Genomic DNA, 20,601 nt, shown 5'->3' with positions numbered 1-20,601 from the left:
GAACAAGTAAAGGTTTATTTCATGCTGAAAGGAGAAGAAAAGAAACTTAACTTTGTGTTTCTTTCATTCTCTTTTCAGCATGGAATAAACCTTTACGTGCCCCTCCATATGTTTACAGTCTGGATTTTGATTTGTTGATTTGTTTCATGGGTTTCGGTCTTTCTTTGATTCACACTATAACACATTAACAAAAGTTGCTTCTTTAAAGAAGTGGAAATTTGTCATGTACTCTCTTGCAAAGACTACAATTTTTATATTTATGCATTAGTGATTGCATAATTTGTTAACTCTTGGATAGTTATCTGACACTTTAAATACATAACTGTTAAACCAAACTCCTCTGTTTTCTACAACTACAAAGTTACGTGTTTTTAAGTCATGCTTGAAACTCCCAAGATTATGAAAAATAATAATGTGGCAACGTGAAGATTTTGGTTAATTGATATTTGAACTTCTTGGGTTCAGTTCCTATTAGTCTGGTACAGTAACTACCCGAAGAAAAATGGTTTGAACTTGAAACATATTCCGTCGCCACTTTATGTACTGTAAACAGTGTTCTTTTAAATATGTCTGCAGCATGGTGTCTTTTAAAGCACGACAAATTTTCTGTTTTTTTAAAAAAACCTTTTCATTTTTAAATAATCGTTGTTTTGTTAGATAAAAACAGGACCATCCTGTTTTTTTCCAGTTTCACAATGCCATCCACAGAATTGTTTATAGTTGGGTTTGTACATAATTTCTGTTATCTTTCTTACGGACTCTTGGGTAAATATCATAAAGTCTTTGATCTTTTTTTAATAGCTCGTAATGTTTCCAGGATGCAAGTTTCGTTTTTTACAGTTTGATCTTACACTACGCAAATGCTAGCAAACAAACACAACAGACATAATTCTGAAAACGTAATAATGCAGTTAATCTGTCTGCAGTATCCAGTATGCATTATTTCGGTATTGGCTCTCTTCATTTTTTATAATAATAATAATAATAATAATAATAATAATAATAATAATAATAATAATAATAATAATAATAATATAAAAACGAACAATAAAGGACTGACGCTGCCTCTCTATGACTTTAATCCGCATCACGATATTTTAAAAACACGATAAACAACAGGCGCAGACCCTACATCCACAGCGACTTGATTTTCACCTCCAGACAAGTGAGGGAGCTATTGCACACTTTGAGCCTTTCCCTTAAGAGATTTTCCTTACGTCACGAAAAGGTTAGAGTTCATAGTGAGGTTGTCAGCGTGGTTGTTGTGCTATGAGGTGGTGGTCTACGTTTACAGGAATTATATTAAAATTTCAGGTATGGATTGTTGTTTAGGAGACGAATTAGCATCTGGTGTAAAAGCTGGAAAAATAATAGAGCTGTATGTCAAATGGAGAATATTTGTATTTTATTGTCTAGCTTTATATTGGTAATGCTGCTTTACATGAGTGTTTATCGTTGAAAGTTTACTGGATTGTTCTCTGCTTGAAGTGTGCGATTTATTAAAAGATCATAGGGCTGGGTATTTCCATTGTTTATATTGTCCTGCATATTTAGATCTATAACATTAACAAATTTGACACCTAAGACGACTGACGTTTTAAAAATAAGAATGTTCTGAGTAGTTTGTAAATAGTTTCTCTCTTGTACCTAATCATTTATTTATATCACAAGACATCATGCATTATATAAACTGTACATATTTACCAAAGACACAGAACGATTGTATATATTTGAAGACTACAAGAGGGTACAAACGAGAAGACGCCATTTCACCCATGTACTGTAGTTCCTTTGGTAGTTCCTAATTGATCGGATGGTCTCACTCATCAGTTTCTTCTTGAAATAAGCGAGGGTATCACCTTTGACAGTACAATTGGTTACCCAGGTGCTTTTACAACCCTTTTTTATATAAAAGTGCTCTCTGTTTTAAATAATCATTTCATCATATGCTATATTAACGGCGTATGAATGTAAACAGTCGCAGGCAAGCTTTCACAAAGCATACAGAAAGTATGGTGTAAAACCTATTGTGTTTTGGACATGGAATTGGATCGTTATTGGTTCACAGTGTCCTTGATTTTGTTTTTAGTTCTACCCGCTGTTGCATATTGCCTTCCTGAGACCGATTTTGTTACATTTTAATAAGTTCAGTTACTTGATAAGATAAGATCTTGCATGTTACTGTGAACAGCTATACAGTGTCAAATAAAAACCACTTTTGTGACAATGTGTCCATAATTATCGGATTTTGGTGAAAGTCTGTATAAGATTGTTTTGTATGTGACACCCTTTTCAGTTCTGAGAAAAACATGCACAGTGCTTCCAAAAACGTGGAACATTTCTAAACAGTGTGACCCAGCAGCAAAAATCCACACCATGACAGACTTTAGTAATAAAGCCTAAAAATCACATTAGCTTAGTTGTAAAGCACACTCTTCCGTACAGACTTGTTGGGTCAAGAAGGGAATTTTTAGTCAAAATTTATCTAAATGTGGACATTTTGGGACCTTGCTCGATGGCTGAAATATTACCGATTGTTTGCAACCAGCATTCTGACAGATTTGATTTCTGCTTTTCTCTGAGTTCTAACAGCCTAATTAGCTGTCATTGTGTTTAACAGTTCCCACACTGAAGAAAGTTAATTCCTTGATGAGACAGCAGCCTCCCGGAGAGCTGTCAGCGTCTGGATTCACTTCCTGGTGTTTGCTTTGCAGGCGACATGAGAAACCTGAAGCTGTTGAGGAGCCTGTGTTGCTCGGAGCTGCAGGGAAAGGGCCGGCCGCAGTGCTTGTCAGTACGGACAGACACAGGCACGGTGTTCCTGGGGTCAGACCAGGCCGTCAGAGAGCTCGACCCCCGGGGGAGACAGGTACACCCCAAGAATCGCTTGCTGGCCTTGGCCGTTTCTCAGAAAGACAAAAAAAATGATGGAAACTGCGCCTGACTGTCTGTTAACAGAGTGATTAGCAAACCATTTTCTTAATGAGGACCACATTAGCCTTACCATTAAACATTGGACTTATAAAATAAGAGTAACATGACTGGGATAATGAAAACTTTCTGCTTGCTTTATCCTAGTGAAGGTACCTAAGTTATGTAATGTGTGTTTTATCCCGCCTGTTTTCTCCATGTGCAGTTCGTGAATGAGGTTTCGCTGACTTCCGATAACTACCTCCCTGAAGATGGCAGTGGCTCCATTGTGGGCATCCAGGACTTACCTGACCAGGAGTCTGTGTGTGTGGCAACAGCAAGTGGCGATGTTGTCTTGTATAACTTCAGCGCTAACCAGGTAACTGCAGTGCCACCAGCTGTGCCTCTCCAGGAGCAAAACGGCTTTCTTTGAATGTGGTCACCGGAGATGTCTGCAGGGCTTCACAAGTTAGTGCTGTCCTGTGAAATCTGTGAATTCTTCCCCTTTTTTAATTAAAAACAACAAATGGAAGAACATGTTACAGTAGGTTAAAGAAACCAAGAGCATACGGACACTGACCACTAGATTCTTCAATAGCTTCTATCCACAAGCAGTGCGATTGGCGAACACATTTAGCCATGCCCCTCGGACCACACCGACACCCTCTACCTCATTATGATTTCATATTTATTGTACATCTCCAGTCATTCTTTACACATCTGCATTGTTTACATTTAAACTGTTTACTTCTACATTGTCTACTGTTTGTTTGTATATTGTTTTGATGCACTGTCTGCACTTTGTGTTTTTACACTTGTTTTAACAATCGAGAGACTTTCTGTAAGTAAGAATTCCATTGTACCAGTACATGAACTGGTTACATATGGTAGTAAAGTTCAAGTTCAAGTTCTTTGTCTGATTTTTAAGGGTATTTGGTAATGTGAAAAAAATTAAAACATCGCAAATGAACTGCTTGCACTCTGTCTTCAGTGCATGGAAATGTGTACATAGAATTTGTCTTGTAAGCTGGAGCTCTGCTTGTGTGTGTTTGTCAGCTGGAGTGTGTTGGCAGTGTGGACAGCGGACTAACAGGAATGAGCTGGAGTCCAGACCAGGAGCTCGTTGCCCTCTCCACAGGTTAGTAGATTCAGAATTTACTGACATTAAATTGATAAAGTAAATAGTTCTCTTTCATATCTCGCCCATCCTGTCACAGTGGTTTTTTTTAAGCTTACAGTGAGCATCCGATCTCTATACCAGCAGCAAAGTGTTCAAGGCGCTTGTCTTCTTCTTCTTCTTTTTCACAGCCTTAGTCCCAGACTGTCCTGGGGTCAGCTGCTTTGGTTGCTCTTCTCCACTTGTCTCTGTCGAGCACATCTTCCTCACTCACTTCACATACCTCCATATCTTTTCTCACAAAATCTATCCATCTCTTTCTAGGCCTGCCTCTTCCTCTGTTACCTTCCACCTCAAATTCCATTACCCTCTTTGTTACTTCCTCAACGTCCCTTCTCATGATATGTCCATACCACCGTAACCGTATCCTTCATTGAAATCTGCAGAATCCATCTCAACATCCTCATTTCAGTTCTTCTCATCAAGTTCTCTTTCCAACTGCCAAGCATTCAGCTCCATATAGTAGTACAGGTCTAATCACAGTCTTGTACATTTTGCACTTTAACTTTCTAGGAATTTTCCTGTCACAAATTATTCCAGTTATTTCTCTCCACTTGTTCCATCCAGCTTTCACTCTTTGTTTTACTGCCTCCAGTGTTTCTCCTCCCTTTACCAGTTTTGATCCAAGGTATTTAAAGCCATCAACTTGTTTCAGTTTTCCTCCATTTGTCTCCTCAACATTGGTCATAGTATCTCCTCTTCTCTCCATTACCATTATTTCAGATTTTTCTGCATTCATTTTCAGTCCACCCTTTTCCAGACTCCTCTGCCATTTGAACACTTTCTCCTGTAGTTCTACTTCTGAATCTGCCATCAGTGCCACATCATCAGCAAAGATGAGTTCCCAAGGCATTTCTGTTCTTACCTCCTCTGTCACTGTGTCAATAATGTTTATGAAAAGGAAAGGACTTAGTGCTGATCCTTGGTGTACTCCAACTGTGATTTCAAACTCTTTTGTCTCTCCCAGTTGTGTTATCATCTTCGTAGTTGCATCTCTATAGGTTGCTTGAACTAACTTCACCATGCTTTCTGGTACTCCTTTCTTCCTCAAGCACCAATACACCACCTCTCTGGGCATGCGGTCATATGCCTTCTCCAAGTCCAGAAAGGCCACATACAGCTTTTTCCCTTTCTCCAGTGTCTTCTCCTGTAACTGTCTCATCACAAAAATGGCATCTGTTGTGCTTTTCCCCGCTGAGAATCCAAATTGTGAGTTGTGGATCCTGACTATCTTTCTGAGTCTCTTGTCCAGAATTTTTTTCAGGATTTTCAATCCATGTTCCAGAAGTTTTATTCCTCTATAGTTTTTACACTCCATTGGGTCTCCTTTCTCCTTGTAGATGGTAACCATACTGCTTTTTGTCCATTCTTCTGGAATTCTCTCTTCCTTTGCAATATTGTTTAGCAATCTCGTCAGCCACTGAATCCCCTCTTCATCGAGGTTCTTAAATTGTTCTGCTGCTATTCCTGATGGTCCAGTTGCTTTGACCACTTTCATCTCTTTGATAGCTTCTGTCACTTCCTTTACTGAAATTTCTTGGATTGGTCCACACACTACGTCTGCCTCCACTAGGTTCTCCCTCTCATTTTCTACATTTAACAGATTTTTGAAGTACTCCAGCCATCTTTGCTTGATCTGTTCTTCTTTAATCAAGACTCTGCCTCCTCCATCCTTAAGTACTGCCACCCGGATAATATCTTTTTTCTGTCTCGCTCTATGTTTAGCAATCTTGTAGATTTGGTCCTCTCCTTCCTTTGTTTCAAGTTTCTCATACCATTCTTTCCAGGCACTTTCCTTTGCTCTTGCTACACTTCTTTTTGCTACCTTCTTTAGTCTCTTATATTCTTGTAATTCTCCAGTGCCATCTTTCAGTGCCTTGTATGATTTTTTCTTTTCCTTCAGTGTTTCCTGAACTTCCATATCCCACCACCACTCTTCATTTTCCCTCGGTCTGCCTCCTCTTGTCTTTCCACAAACCCTGGTAGCAGCCTCTTCTAGGATGTGGCTCATCTCAGTCCACTCTTCTTCAACTGAAGGCTCCTCTGTTTCCTCTGTGTTGTTTTTCATTTCTCTCACCAGCCTGTTGAAATCTACTTTGTTTTCTCTCAGTTTCCACACTTTTGTTCGTGCTGGGTGTTTCCTCTGCCTTATTCTTCGCTCCTTCAATATTGTGATGTCCATCACCAGTAGCCTGTGTTGTCTGGTAACAGCCTCATAGGGCAGGACTTTAGCATCTTGGACTTTCGCTCTATCAATTCTTCTCACTAATATGTAGTCTATTTGGGTATCATGGCCTCCACTCCTGTATGTCACCTTTTGCTCATAATTCTTCGAGAACCCTGTGTTCCTTCCTCCTTCTTCATTTCTCTCTCCTAGCCCTCTCTGACCATGTTCATCTGGATAATCTGGGCATTTCTCTCCTAAATGTGCATTGAAGTCTCCTCCAATTACCAACATTTCATTTCTTGGGATTCTGCTAACCACTTCTTCGAGATCTTCCAAGAAGCTATCCTTTTCCTCCTGTGGCCTTCCTACATGTGGTGCATATACAGAGATGATATTCCACAACCCACTCTCAAAAGCCACCTGTACATTGATAATCCTGTCTGAGTGTCTAACCACCCTCACTATCTTGTCTGCTAGGTTTTTGCACACTATCACACCCACTCCATTCATTTTTGTACTCTTTCAAGCGTATAGAATCTTGTATCCCTCTCCTAGGTGTCTTGTGCTGTTTCCTTTCCACTTGGTTTCTTTCACACACAAGATCTCCACTTTTCTCCTTGACATAGTTTCAACCAATTCTCTCCCTCTCCCTGTCATGGTACCAACATTCCAACTCCCCACTCTCATTGACTTAACATTCCTTCCAGGCCCCTTCACCTTGTTTCTTTTCTGTAGCCCCCACTCTACAGTTTTCCCCACAGTAGCATAATTTCCATTAGTACCCTGTTGGGACACAGCACTAATGGCGGCCTTTGTTAACCCGGGCCCCGACCGATCCGGTATGTGCTTTGTGTTCTTTGCAACCATGGTTTTGGCAAGATGGTTTTACGTCGGATGCCCTTCCTAACACAACCCTTTTAGTCGTCTCTTACGACAGGCAGGGATACCCAGGAGGTATTCTGATCCCCCTCCCGAGTGATCTTAAAGGCGCTTGTCTCATTTGATTAATTTTGTTTTTAAGAAAGGTTGGGGAGGAATGACAAGCAGTCAGGATCCCCTTCGTGTCTGCTGCTCTGACTTTGGCCTCTCTTCCAGAAATGCTATAGAAAGTCACCAAACAGCAGTGGGAAGGCTGTGATTAGTTAGGACTGGGCTCTCTTTGAAACAGTGCCCCCTGTGGCCTCCCATGTGCTTGCAGGCATGTCATACTGTCCCACACTGTCTTAAGAGACTCGCAATTTTAGGTTGAAAAAAAACCCGTCTAAGGTCATTATGTGCGTAAACTAATTTTTATTTTATAACTTGGTAGACATGCCATTCTTAAATGTTAAGACATACTTCTTTCGTTCTTGGAGTCTTGTCTGAAAACCATAGCCAGTGTCATGACGTGTCCTGTGTCAAGTTGTGTGTAAATTGTGTGACTGCAGGACAGGAGACTCTCATCATGATGACAAAGGACTTTGAACCAATAACTGAAATCAATATCCACCAGGACGACTTCGGCGAAGGTATGTACTTGTGTGCCATGGTGACCTATGAACATTTTTGTCTTGCTTTTTGAATTAGCCTGAGCTGATTCAGAAATGTGTGTCCCTTATATGGGACAATATAATTTTGTTCCACTTCAGACAGTATGACAGTGATTGTTTTTAGGTGGTTGTGTACAGCTAGGACACACTAGAGAACATACATTCATCAGGAGTATGTGTTGACTTGCGTTAACCTAAAGTGCCTATTTCATCTTTGGCTGTTACAGCCGATTTGGATAAATGCTGAGAATAAGAATGTCAGGTTAACATTTTTTGGATCTAGGACAATTTACAATCAGGTACAGTAGAGTCCCAATTATCTGACCTAAACGGGACTGATAGTATGTCGGATAATCGGAAATGTCGGATAATGCAGGAACTGAATAGACATATCATAGATTAATGGAAGTGCAGTATATGTATAAAATCTGGTTTATTAATCTTGTCACTTGTCATGTTTCTCAAATAATACGATTATATTAAGGGGAAATATAGTAGGAAAAATAAAACACAATCACTGTATTTACAGTACAAAAATGAATCACGAGCGCAAACGAGCAAGCAAAGCTACTTCAATGGCAGTTTGTGACGCACTGAGAGACAAAGCAGCGTGGGATTGGGCAAAATATTGAAGCGCCCTTGCCGAATGCTTTAGTGGCTGCATCGTCCCTTAGCTATGGGGAAGCACGGCAGGCTGGGGACGGTGCACCCTCTAAAGCGTCCGGCGAGGGCGCTACAATATTATGCATGCGCACGCCTACAATATATGACATGTTGATTGGCTATGTCGGAGAGTTGAAGGTCGGATAATTGAGACTCTACTGTAGTTAGTACTTCCCCTCAAAGCATGTACAGCCATAGACAGCAGCTTGTGTTTAATTGTGGACTTGTAGTCTCCCCACTGTCTCACCCAGGCTTCACCGATCTCTTTCAGGGAAGTTCATCACTGTGGGGTGGGGAAAGAAGGAGACCCAGTTCCATGGTTCAGAAGGGAAGCAGGCTGCTCGGCACAAGACAGCAGTAAGTCATGCTGTAAGAGCTGTGCTGTTCACGTGGGGTTTCTGAGCAACAAATTGATCACGTTCCCTCTTTGTGCAAGGAGGTGCAGCCTGCTGTGTCTTGGGATGATCGCCGGCCCCGGATCTCATGGAGGGGGGACGGGCAGTTCTTTGCCGTGAGTGCAGTGTGTCCACTGACAGGTAAGAGACAGGCTCCTCATTCAGTTTTATTACCGGAGAACGATTTTTCCCAGAAGCTGGACGTTGGCCAGGGACTGAGACAAGCCTGTATGAAGGAGGACGCTGAGCACAGCGAGCACTGATGTTTCTCCCTTAGAAAGCTGAACTTAGAAAGGCAGCGGCTCATTACGTACTGTGGACCTGGCCGTAGTGTGAAGATAAATGTTTTGTCTCTACCTACCAAATAATTTCCTTTTTCTTTGATGAACATTGCAGTGTTAGGACCTTTATTTTTCTAGATACTGTATGAAAGATTGAAATCTTTTTTTTAGTATGATCTTTAATAACTGCAAAATAGTCAATTGCACACTTTGTCAGCTTTCTCTGAATTGAGACAATAAATCACATGGATATCTTTAACACTTCTGGGAAAAAATCTAAATCAATTTCTGCCTGATATGATGTCCCCTCAAATACTTTGTAATATCGCTAGAAGTTTATACAGTAGAAGCCTGGTTTATGGCTTAAATTAAATCTAAACTATCATGACTGTTAAGACATGGAGGCCTAGGGTTTGTGTTAGTTACTGTAGCTCTCTGCTTTAATGGCATCTCTATCTTGCTTAGTTCTGGTGTTCTGTCGGGAGAGGCATAGTCAGCTTTCTGGTTTAGCTAAAAGTTAAAGCTTTCAGTTTACTGAAATAAAAGCCTGAACTACAGAATGCATTATCTAAAACTTGGTCATCATTAAGTTTCCTCCCCACTCCCTTTGCCTCTTGTCAGTGTTTATGCCATTAAATCTTCTGTCACATTCTTCTGTTACATTACATAACCATGTGCTATGCACAAATGTGAAACCTTTTTTTTTTTCCTCTTGGCTCAGGTTTCCCGTTTTGACTTGTGTGAACTATGTGCCAGAGGGAGATGGGGATTTTTGGAGTGACAGGAAAATTACGTTGTGTTATTCTGTGTTGTTTCAGGTGCCAGGAAGGTGAGAGTGTGGAACAGAGAGTGTGTCTTGCAGTCAACCAGTGAGGTGGTTAATGGCCTAGAGCAAGCTCTCTGTTGGAAGTAAGCTGCCTTTCTGAACTGTACTTGTGTACTTTTTGGGCATTAAACACTTGTTGTGTTTAGTATTAAATGTTTAATATTTTCATTGAACCTACCAGTATTTAGGGTAGGGTGATGTTTGTTTTATCATGTTCTGGAGATTAATTTCTAACAAGAAAGGGTTTATATTTACCAATGCAAATATCACGTCTCACCCTTGTAAAACATGAATAATTAAGAATCAGTCTATATGAAGTAAGTGAAATCCTATATTATACTTTATGTGTAAAATATAACAGAATATGGATCAACCTACAGTATTCAAAAATGTTTTCTTGATGCTGGATTGGAATCAGTTTTTACAATGGGTTAATGATGTAATTTACTGTATAGACTTCCTCAAGCCTGTTTCTGAAATTAAACAACCACCAGACTTAAAGCCATGATTTTTTACCTTTACAAGTACCGATTCTTGCCCTAAGCCCTAAACAAATCTCTCTACAGACCTGCTTATGAGCAGGAAAGGAAAATGGACCCTGTTGTTCTGTCATGGCCACGTACACAGCAGTACCTCTTACAGAAACCGCTAATATAAACCTGTGTTTCTAGGAGAGCTTTAAATGCGACATTAAAGTGTGTGAGTGTAACATGAAGAGAAACAGACAGAGTCCTATTCACAAAGCTCAAAGAGATTGTATACCATTTAGACACTTTTCAGACATTCCTATTTTTTAAAATGGAGTTTCAGAACGTGATAAAGCAAACAAGTGACATACAACCGTTCTAACGTTAAGGAAAACATGGTTTGTTTTAATATAACATGAATAAGTTCTATGATCTAACGTTCAGTGACCCTTTAAAATCAGATGCAAGGTCGGGTCAGCCCTCAACAGCAATTCCGATACAGAGAGCAGTGCTGATGGTGAGACTGCGTGATACAGGATGTTGTAGTTTATAAGAAACACCCCAATGGCCTTGGGATAAAAACTGATTAAACAGCAAGATGTGCTTTCAGCAGCAGCAATTTTCTTTGTCCCCAGAGTGCGAAAGAGCTTGAAATTAGGCCGTTTGACCAGTGTGTCCTCTTTCAGACCCTCGGGAAGTTTGATTGCATCGACGCAGAGGAAGCCCAACAAACACGATGTGGTTTTTCTGGAGAAGAATGGGCTCCTGCATGGAGAGTTCTCTCTACCCTTCAAACCGGAGCAGGTCAAGGTAGGCGAGAGAAAATTTGAGCACTTCATGCCTTCATACTGGGCATTGAGACTCCCTGGTCCTATAAAAGGTCGTCGAGACCCAAACTGGTGTCCTCTAGGTTCAGTATGTGCCTAAGATTTCTGTGCTTTAAACATGAGAGAACAAAATTGTTAATGTGATACCCCATAATTCAAGAATGCTCTGCTCAGAAGGTTGCACCGGTGAAGACTGTAATACATCCAAAAAATACTAACTTTATAAATTGTGTTATGGTTAAGGAGCTCGTGTGTTAAATCAAAACCTAGATTCAAATGTTAGTAGTATCACTTTTAAAGAACAATGCTAAAGAAAAGGCCTTTCAGTTTTTTGTTAGAATTCTTTGGTCCAATTCACTCTTAAGGGTTGCAGTTGTTGTAGATAAATGCAAAGAGACTTAGTCAATTTAGTCAATTTCCAAAAAGCTTAATCATTGAAGTTACGTGCAGACTCTGTGACTAGGAGTCCAAAGTTGTGGGTGAGTTTTCATGCTTCTGTTCCTCTGCTCGCAGGTGAAGGAGCTGCTCTGGAACGCTGACTCCACCGTGCTGGCTGTCTGGCTGGAGGACATAATCTCTGATGGAGACCACCAGCCCAACACCTACAGTATGAGCCTTTCTCTTGTTACCTCAGCACTGATGCACTCTAGTGTATCCATCGTTTCAACAGCAGGCAATTTTTACAGCACTCTCTAGTGTCCACTCTCTAACTTTCAGGCGATAGGATGACCTTTAGCATATATCATGGTGTCTTTTTGGAAGATTTTAATATCACAGGGAGATCGTGATGCATCTGTGACATTAAGTTAAGTACATGTATGGAAATAGGTTTTTTATTTGTTTTTGTCTTTGTTTGTTCTGAACTCTCTGATTTATGTAGCTTATGAGAACTGTAGCTGCTTTTGCCAGATTAACTGAGATTTCCTTATGAATAATTTGAGAGGTGTTGCCCCTTCTAAGAAAAGTGATCAAAAATGCCATGTTCTGTACATCAGACACACAGTTACAAGGTGCAGCAGACGCCCAGTTACAATAATACAAGCAGCTAGACAAGAATTGACCTGCCTTCTCCATAAGTTTACATTTGTCTGACTTTCAACTACTTAATAAGACACAAGACAAACCCAGTACTTGTGTGAAAGCGACAGAACAGATTTGAAGTTTGGGACTGTATTTGTCTTCTGGAAGTAGTCGGTGAACAGCAGTGTTCACTGTTCATTCAGTAGTGTAACATGTGAGAGTTAGGGCTCTGGAGTTGTTCCAGGAAGATGGTGGATTGAGACCCCACAGTGGACATGGGCGGTGTACCCTTGAATTAAGAACTTTCCTCCTGGCGGCTCCTGTCCAGCCAACTTGCAATGTACTTCAGCTCCATTTTGCCGAAGTTCTTGTATTCTAGTAAGGCTACGAAAAGTAGTTTCTGAAGAAGAGCCATGGACACTTTCCCGTTGTGACTTAGAGACCAACTTGCCATATTGCTTCTTTCTACCGGTCGGTTATTTATTGTCACCAAAGCATTCAAAAGTTTGTTTTGAAGAGAAAGCGGCAGCTCCTGGAAGGAGAGGCCTGGGTCCCTGGTTTCATGTTGGATCCTGGGTTCGTGCTTTTGCAGTTCAGCTGTGGACCGTGGGGAACTATCACTGGTACCTGAAGCAGAGCCTGCACTTCGGAGACGAGCCGCTCAAGGCGCCAGTGTGCGTGGCCTGGGACCCAGAGCTGCCTCTCCGGCTGCATGCCCTGTGCCAGGGGTGGCGGTACCTGTGCTATGACTGGACCTGGAGCGTGGATCGCAGCGCGGGGGCGGACTCGCGGGATACTGCCAATGTGGCGGTCATTGATGGAGGTAAGGTCATGCGGGAGACGGACATGTCGCCCCTGACAGAGCTGCCTGTCTGTTAAAGAGGACACGATGAGAAGGAGATGTTCTGTTTGCTGTTTCTGACCCCCTCCTGGTGTCCGCTGTAAAGCGTGGGAAAAAATGTTAATGTGGCTACCTCTTGTGTTTTTCAGACAGGGTTCTGGTGACCACCTTCCGGCATGGTGTGGTGCCCCCACCCATGTGCACATACCAGCTTCAGCTGCCCACTGCTGCCAATCAGGTGACCTTTCATCCCGAGCCAGGGAAGACCAATGACCTAGCCATTCTCACCGCCAGTGGCCACATCTCAATCTACAGCCAAGGTGAGCCCTCCCCCAGTTTTCATTAGATTTCTGTGTGCAAACTCTTTTTTAAAGCATTTTGAAGTACTAAATCTCCATTTAATGAGTGTAGCCACATACATTAATATTAAAGTACATATTGTTTAGTTCTTATGAATATTATTCATGAAGAATAATGTCATGTTATGTGTCATGTTTCTGTAAGTGCAATTGTATGCAATTTCTGGAAGAGTTTTTGGTCCCATCTGACTTTGTAATTGTAATCAAAGCCCGAGATTGATCCTTTTTGTGTAAGTGATCATGGAGCCCTGTTCTGTCTTGTCCAGTCCTATGTTCATAACTCATATCCCAGCAGTATTTTCTAGGTGTGATTAAAAAAAGGTTTGTGCTTCCTTGTAGGGTCTGCCAGCCATGAGGATCCAACAGTTAAAGTTGGGGCGGTTGGAGGCCCAGGGTTTAAAGTTACTGCACAGACACCTGCGCTGAAGAAAACATACAGGTGCAGTTTGAATTATTGTTGTAATTGCGTGTAGGAGAAGTTGTAATAGTAGTGGAGGCTGTATTTTGTAGGGATGCAAGAAGTCTCGGACAGGTTGGTGAACTTTTGAAATGTGTTTATTTCATGTCGAAAGGACTTTACAGAGAAAATAAGAACAAACCACCAGTGTTTGCTTGCTACACTCTGAATACAGTCATTGTCAAAGGGTTTTGATATGTGTACACCCCTGATCAGTCTTTTCTGTTACAATAAATATTGTGTTTAGGACAATTAGATTCTTACGTATGTATTTAGACTACACATGAAAATTGCCATATGCTTGAAACATTTGTCCTTGCCTTCAATTTGCTCTGAAATGTCAGATATTCTTTCAGAACATTTAACACAACAGGTATCTATCAGTTGTCTTCAGCATAATTCTAAATTTAGAATGAAGCCTTTCACACACAGAGATCAAACGCTGCAGTTTCCTGTGTTTAGCCTTCAATATAAAAGAAGCTGGGAGTGGTTGAACTCCACACATGGTCATTTGACACCAGTTTTTCCAAATAGCACTAAATATCAGGTCAGAATTGTGTTACTTGCCATTTCCTCTTGCCTTGCCATCTTCCTCTTTTTTTCCATATTGGGTTTGTTTTTGAAGTTCTGAGTGGGTTTCATTCCATTGTTTACCAAAAAGTAAAGATTTAGGTGCTAAACCTTGTTTTCAGGATGTATATCACTGAGAAGGATGAAAGTACCACCCCCTTGCTTGAAAAGTGTTCACTTCTCTTACTAGATTACTTTGGCTTTACAGTATCACAGGGTTTAAGGTCTATGTCTCGACATCTGAGCTATTGAGCAAAAGACTGGAATTGCCTTGAATGGACAGGCTGTAAATTACGGTGTGGTGGCTCTGTGGCTAAGGATCTGCGCCTGTGGCTGGAAAGTTGCCGGTTCGTATCCCACGGCCGGCAGAGGAATCCTACTCTGTTGGGCCCCTGAGCAAGGCCCTTAACCCCAACTTCTCTAGGGGTGCCGTATAAATGGCTGACCCTGCGCTCTGACCCCAAGCTTCTCTCTCTGTCCGTGTGTCTCATGGAGAGCAAGTTGGGGTATGCGAAAAGACAAATTTCTAATACAGGAAATTGTATATGGCCAATAAAGTGATCTCTCTTATCTTAAAATTGTTGCCCACTACACATTCAAAGCTGTCTTGTTGTTTGCACTAATGAAACATTTGTATATATCTGACATACTACCAAACTCAAACAAATAAAGAACTCATGAAAAGTCTTTATAAACCACATCATGTTGGAAGTTTTTTATGAGTTGCTTGGAAAGGCAGCTGGCTTTCTGCCGTCATTCCTGCTCACAGAGAGCCTGATTTGCTGGTCTCATTAAGTGAGCGTATCAAAGGACCAGACAATGAAATTGGCAAGCAGTCTATCTCCTGTATCTACTTCCCCATGATTTCTGGCTGTGTGATGGATGAGTGAAATTTCACATGTCCATTTCACATGTCCACATGTCCATGTGTATACACTATTAGTGAGGGCGTTGTCTTAGATTTAATCATTTTCTACCCAGACAGCATTTTTTTCTGACATATACAAAATACCAGCGTGTTTAAAGGGGAACTGCAGCTCCAATTTCTCAGACCAGTTATTTAATCTCAAAATCATTGATGTCATTAATTCATTGTGTTTATAGAAAAATTGGATGATTTTTTAATTAAAGACACAATCGTGTACTTTGTGAAAGTGCTGTAAGTCGCCACGATGTCGCAAACCCCTGGTCTCTCCACAGTCGAGAGCAAGAGTTCCCACGAATGTGACGTGGCCCTTCCTGCTCACTAGTCACTGTAATGACTAATATAATGCAAGTATGAGCGAATAAGTAAAGGTTGTGCAGCAGATATTTCACAGGTAGTTTTTCTCAGCAAAACCGTCTCGAAATTGAGAGCAATATTTGTATTGGATTAAAAGAGATGTATTCACAAGCCTGCTTGTTTACAGTGTCATAGTGCTGCAGCACATAACCTCAAGTTTTGTTGCCTTGTTCTGAATCTCAGAATATGGTGCTGGGCATACCTGGAGATTTCATCTGTTTTGTGATGTAAATTGGAGGTTTTACAAGTCACTGTGTACATTTTACTGTTAATGTGGTTTGAAATGCACTCATCAATGTTGATTCTTTCTAACCTCATTAACTCGCTCAGCTGTGTTGACTCATTCAGTGTCCTCCTAGTATTCCGGAAGTCAGGTGTGCAGAGTCCTCAGGTGAAGGTGACTTCATGTGCCCCCTTGTTCCCGTGCAGCGTGGCGCTGGGGGAGGACCTGCAGCCCCTCGGCCTGCGGCTGCTCACCTGGCTGAGGGACGACACTTTCCTGGTGGTGAGTGGTGGGGAACGGCCCTCTCAGTCCCGCCTGCTCATGCTGGCTCCTGCAGGGGAGGAGAGCCCGCCACACAGCCTGAAGACCAGGTACTGCGGCCGAGCCTCTGGCCTGAGCCTTCCTGCTTCCTCTCCCTGCTGTCCTACAGTAATCTCTCCCACTGGCACATGTTCCCTGTCAGAGTACTTCCACATTAATCCAGATGAAGGCAGTTTTGGGAAATTGTATTCTAATCTGACCTTTTCCTGTGATGTTTAAATATTGCTGTTTAAGCCTTCTAAGGTGGCAAAAAGGAGGTGTGAGCATGATGCCGTTTGCTTCCCTTTAGCCTGCAGGACTGGAAAGTCCAGAAGGACATTTTGTGTAAGCCAAAATGTATAAATAACATTTTTGGTACAACTGTGAAGGGGGAGGCCAAGACCCATCAAATTTTAATTTTGATTATAAAACCAGGGTGGCACAGTGGTCAGTGCTGTTGCTTCACAGCTCCAGAGTTTTGTGTTGGAATTTGATTCTCGGAGGGTCTCTGGTGTCTGCTCACGGTCCAGAGACATGCTGTTGGCTTTAACTGGCATCTCTGTGTGAATGGATGCGTGCGTGTGTTTGCATGCACGTGTGTGTGATGGACTGATATCCCAAGCAGGCCGATAAAGAGCTTGATGATCTTGGATGGATATCTGTGTACAATTTAGAATGCTCAGATGTGATCCTTCAAAACAATTTCTGTGTAACAACAGAGAACTTAGTGTGGAATATAAGTCAAAGTATATGTGTTGTCTCCATTACTCCCAAGTTGGCGCACAAGTTGATATTTAGGTATCAATTAAATATCAACTTGTATCTAAATAGGAAAGCAGGTGGGGGATAAAACAAGCAAAGGTCACCAGTGATTGTGAATTTAAAGGAAGCAAGGCACAGGGAATTCACAGCTTGTTGCTGATCCCCAGGTGCTCCGTCCTTGTGGAAGGACATGTGATCAGCGTGTGTCCCAGCCAGAAGAGTGAGACTGTGGCCCTGCAGCTGGAGGACGGCCAGATCAAGAGGTTCCTCTGGGGTCAGTCAGGCCCAGATCATGTTGCATTATTTATATTCTTCTTGGCAAAATTATCAAGGGGGCCATGTTCGAACTTCAACCATGTTAGCCGTGTAGTAAGGAAATGGAACTGCCAAAAAGATCAAAGGAATTGGCAGTATAAACACAAAGCAGAAAACAGATCATGAATGTGGCGAAAGGGGTTATAACTTGTTTGTGCTGTGTGCAGAGTCCTCAGATCCTTGTGTTGGGGAATGGCGAACGTCCAGTGGCGGTGCCCTGCGGTTCCCTCAGCCCTGTGTGCAGACAGCCTTGTGCACCATTGCTGGGGAGGTATGTAAATACTGTGCTTGCAGTACTGATCAAGTAGTTAAGATATATCTATCCCAACATACTGTAACTTCTGAGAATATTACCCAACTAATGAATTTTTAAACACTAGGTGCATGTGGGTATTATAAATGCTACATATATCATTTAATGATAAACCTTATTTCGGTTATACAAGTGCAACTCTTTCACTGTATAACTATGACCTAGAAATAATGTACTGTCAATTGACGAATTGCCCTTTCTCAAGGAATGCTGTCTCCAAGCAAATATGGAGTGTTTTTGTTAATTCATAGGGAAATGTGCTTATATTTGGTGCCATGTTTTCACAGGAGCAATTATTGGGACTCAGTGACAGGTCACGTTTTTCCATCGGTGATACAGAGGTGCAGTTAACTTTTTATTCTCTTTGCTTTTCAGCACAGTCTCATACACAGGGTACAGTTAAACAGGAAGGGCTGAAGTTACGAGCTTCAGTACGACTGACACGTGTAATTTAAATGAGTAGGGTTTTCTGAACTGCATGCCCAATGTCATTGTGTACCTTGTTATTCTTTTCGGGTCAATTGATATTGGTAGAGTATTTCTCAGTACTGTTACTGGAAGCAGCATAGTCAAGAGGTTGCAGTGTGGCTTAGTTATTGGAGCTCTAGATTTCAGGTTTAAATCCCATCTGGAACACCGTTGATGTACCCTTGACCAAGGTTCAGGGTGGCTCAGCTAGTCCTGCCATATAAAATGCTAAACTCATCAGCCAAATATATTAAAGGCATCTTCAGAAGAGCTGCACATGTTAACAAGATGTCAAAATGTGAAATGGAATAGAAAGCTTAGGTAAACTCGAGGCGTGCAGGAAAGAGAAGGATGTCAATAGAAATTGCCTAGTGATATTTATTAAAGTATTTTTTCAGTATTTGCTTAAACTTTTATTTTTCTTCTGGGTGCATGCAGAAATTAAAATATTCCATCCATGTTTCGTGCAAGTGGGATTTCCATGGGTGGGAGGGAGACTGTTTGGACATGGGACATGATTAGTTTGATTAGGGACGATTAAAAATAATCAATTTCGTATCTTGAGAATTCTTCAATGTGTTTTGACACCACAGAAAATTGAGATTAGAGTCTGCGCTCATTCCTTTCTTCCAGATATCCTCAAATATCTCATCTTTTGTTCTGTACGACAACTTTCTCCTGCTTACAACACACTCGCATACCTGCAGGTGTTTCAATTTACACGAAACCTCAGTAAAAGGTAAAATTGGCTCCTTTTTTAACTATTTAAGATGGGTTGGTTAGTATTTCATGTTGAAGGTGGGGGAATGACATGTTATAAGGCATATTCTGTTATATTTTGATATCAGGTTGTCGTCCATTCTTTCACTTGTAAATTCTACCTCTTCCCTAAACTGGAGATGGATTTCTGATCAGATCACTCAATTCACAAAGATTTCAGCTCCTCACATATGAGAAAAAAACAAATGGAAGTATGATCCTTTGTAGGCCACATTGGGTTTTTAATTTACAACATTAAATTAGATTAATGTTTCTTTCATTGAGTTACAATTTATGTTTTTTTTAAATTACTGTACAGTTCATTATGAAATAATTTTTTAAAGAAATAATCTTTGTGTGTGTGTGGTCTCTCAGGGCTGCAGTCTGCACTGAGCTCTGAGGCCGGGCAGAACGATGAAACACTGCGCCGGGTGGAGAGGGGCTCCCGCATTGTCACTGTAGTCCCCCAGGATACAAAACTCATCCTGCAGGCAAGTCAGCCCCTGTCTCTGTACTTGACACCACTACACACACAGCTTTAAAGGGCTGCAGGCACGGAGTGGTGCGTACAGCTCTACACTAGAACTGGAAGGTTAGGGATACAGGACTCATTGCTGGAGAAGCATCTAAGGTGCCGACATCAATCCAGTCAGTCTGCCCAGTACCTGGATGGCAGACCTCCTGGGAAAGGTAAGGTTGCTGCTGGAAGAGGTGTTAGTTGGGCCAGTTGGTGGCGCTCATCCTGTGGTCTGTGTGGGTCCTAATGCCCCAGTATAGTGATGGGGACACTATAAAAAGGCGCTGTCCTTTGGATGAGACGTAAAACCGAGGTTCTGGCTCTCTGTGGTCATTAAAAATCCCTGGTGTTTCTCGAAGAGTAGAGGTGTTACCCCACTGTCCTGGCCAAATTTCTCCCTGGCCTTTGCCAATCGTGGCCTCCTAATAATCCCCATCTACAAATTGGCTTCTTCACTCTGTTCTCCCCACTGATAGCTGATGTGTGGTGAGTGTACTGGTGCACTATGGCTGCCGTCACATCATCCAGATGGGGCTGCACATTGGTGGTGGTGGAGGGGAGCCCCCATTACTTCTAAAGCACGAGTGGAGTTTCCAGAAAAGCTCTATACATATGTGTAAGGAATTATTATTAATTATCAAAAAGAGAAATTGATCTTAATACAATTCAGGTGTTTCAGCAGGCTTGTGTTTACAATCGCTGTTCAGTTAAATAGTATAATAAATCTTTTTTTACATATTTCAAGTTGAACTGTGTTCATGATGTTCTTTAACCACTGTCTTACTGAAAGTAGATGTGCGGTTTACGGTGTATTTTTGGTGCTCAAAAGAAATCCATTACAACTTAAACTGAAGAAAGACCAAATCTTTCCGCTAACCTACAGTGTATTTTTTGTTGATGTTCTGGGGAAAACATAATGCTGCTACTAAGACAAAACTCCCTTCCTCTGCTCATTTAATTGCCGGAACTCCATAGATGCCTCGGGGCAACCTTGAAACCATCCATCATCGTGCGCTGGTCCTGGCACAGGTCAGGAAGTGGCTGGACAGGTAGGTTCTCATTGTGGGATTAACCGCACGGTTAAAACAGAAAAGAGCCCCAGAAAACACATAACAGAGGAGAATGCACAAATCAACTCGATTGTAGTATGGTCCAGGGTAAAGCTGGGGCACC

General features: G+C 41.6%; 1 protein-coding gene across 2 annotated transcripts in view; it reads left to right on the top strand.

Moving 5' to 3' along the window:
• Nucleotides 1–1,202: 1,202 nt before the first annotated feature.
• Nucleotides 1,203–20,601, top strand: part of elp1 (elongator acetyltransferase complex subunit 1) — a 35,406-nt gene continuing 16,007 nt past the window's right edge. Inside the window, exons 1-20 of one of the 2 annotated variants that reach the window (XM_088631437.1) lie at nt 1,203–1,314; nt 2,715–2,869; nt 3,137–3,289; nt 3,967–4,048; nt 7,682–7,762; nt 8,718–8,803; nt 8,883–8,982; nt 9,941–10,031; nt 11,102–11,225; nt 11,756–11,849; nt 12,855–13,085; nt 13,253–13,423; nt 13,802–13,901; nt 16,201–16,365; nt 17,224–17,330; nt 17,539–17,642; nt 17,972–18,025; nt 18,786–18,891; nt 19,287–19,402; nt 20,404–20,477. In XM_088631437.1, the coding sequence (XP_088487563.1) occupies nt 2,720–2,869; nt 3,137–3,289; nt 3,967–4,048; nt 7,682–7,762; nt 8,718–8,803; nt 8,883–8,982; nt 9,941–10,031; nt 11,102–11,225; nt 11,756–11,849; nt 12,855–13,085; nt 13,253–13,423; nt 13,802–13,901; nt 16,201–16,365; nt 17,224–17,330; nt 17,539–17,642; nt 17,972–18,025; nt 18,786–18,891; nt 19,287–19,402; nt 20,404–20,477 (2,189 nt within the window). In that variant the 5' untranslated portion in view covers nt 1,203–1,314; nt 2,715–2,719. Of the gene's footprint in view, nt 1,315–2,620; nt 2,870–3,136; nt 3,290–3,966; nt 4,049–7,681; nt 7,763–8,717; nt 8,804–8,882; nt 8,983–9,940; nt 10,032–11,101; nt 11,226–11,755; nt 11,850–12,854; nt 13,086–13,252; nt 13,424–13,801; nt 13,902–16,200; nt 16,366–17,223; nt 17,331–17,538; nt 17,643–17,971; nt 18,026–18,785; nt 18,892–19,286; nt 19,403–20,403; nt 20,478–20,601 lie in introns of both variants that reach the window. The other variant, XM_088631442.1, reaches the window with a different exon arrangement.

This window comes from Lepisosteus platostomus, chromosome 1 (assembly GCF_059453375.1).
Source record: "Lepisosteus platostomus isolate fLepPlt1 chromosome 1, fLepPlt1.hap1, whole genome shotgun sequence".
NCBI classification, from domain to species: Eukaryota; Metazoa; Chordata; class Actinopteri; order Semionotiformes; family Lepisosteidae; genus Lepisosteus; species Lepisosteus platostomus.
The sequence above is the reverse complement of the archived record's forward strand: the minus strand, read 5'-3'. Positions and strand labels throughout refer to the sequence as shown.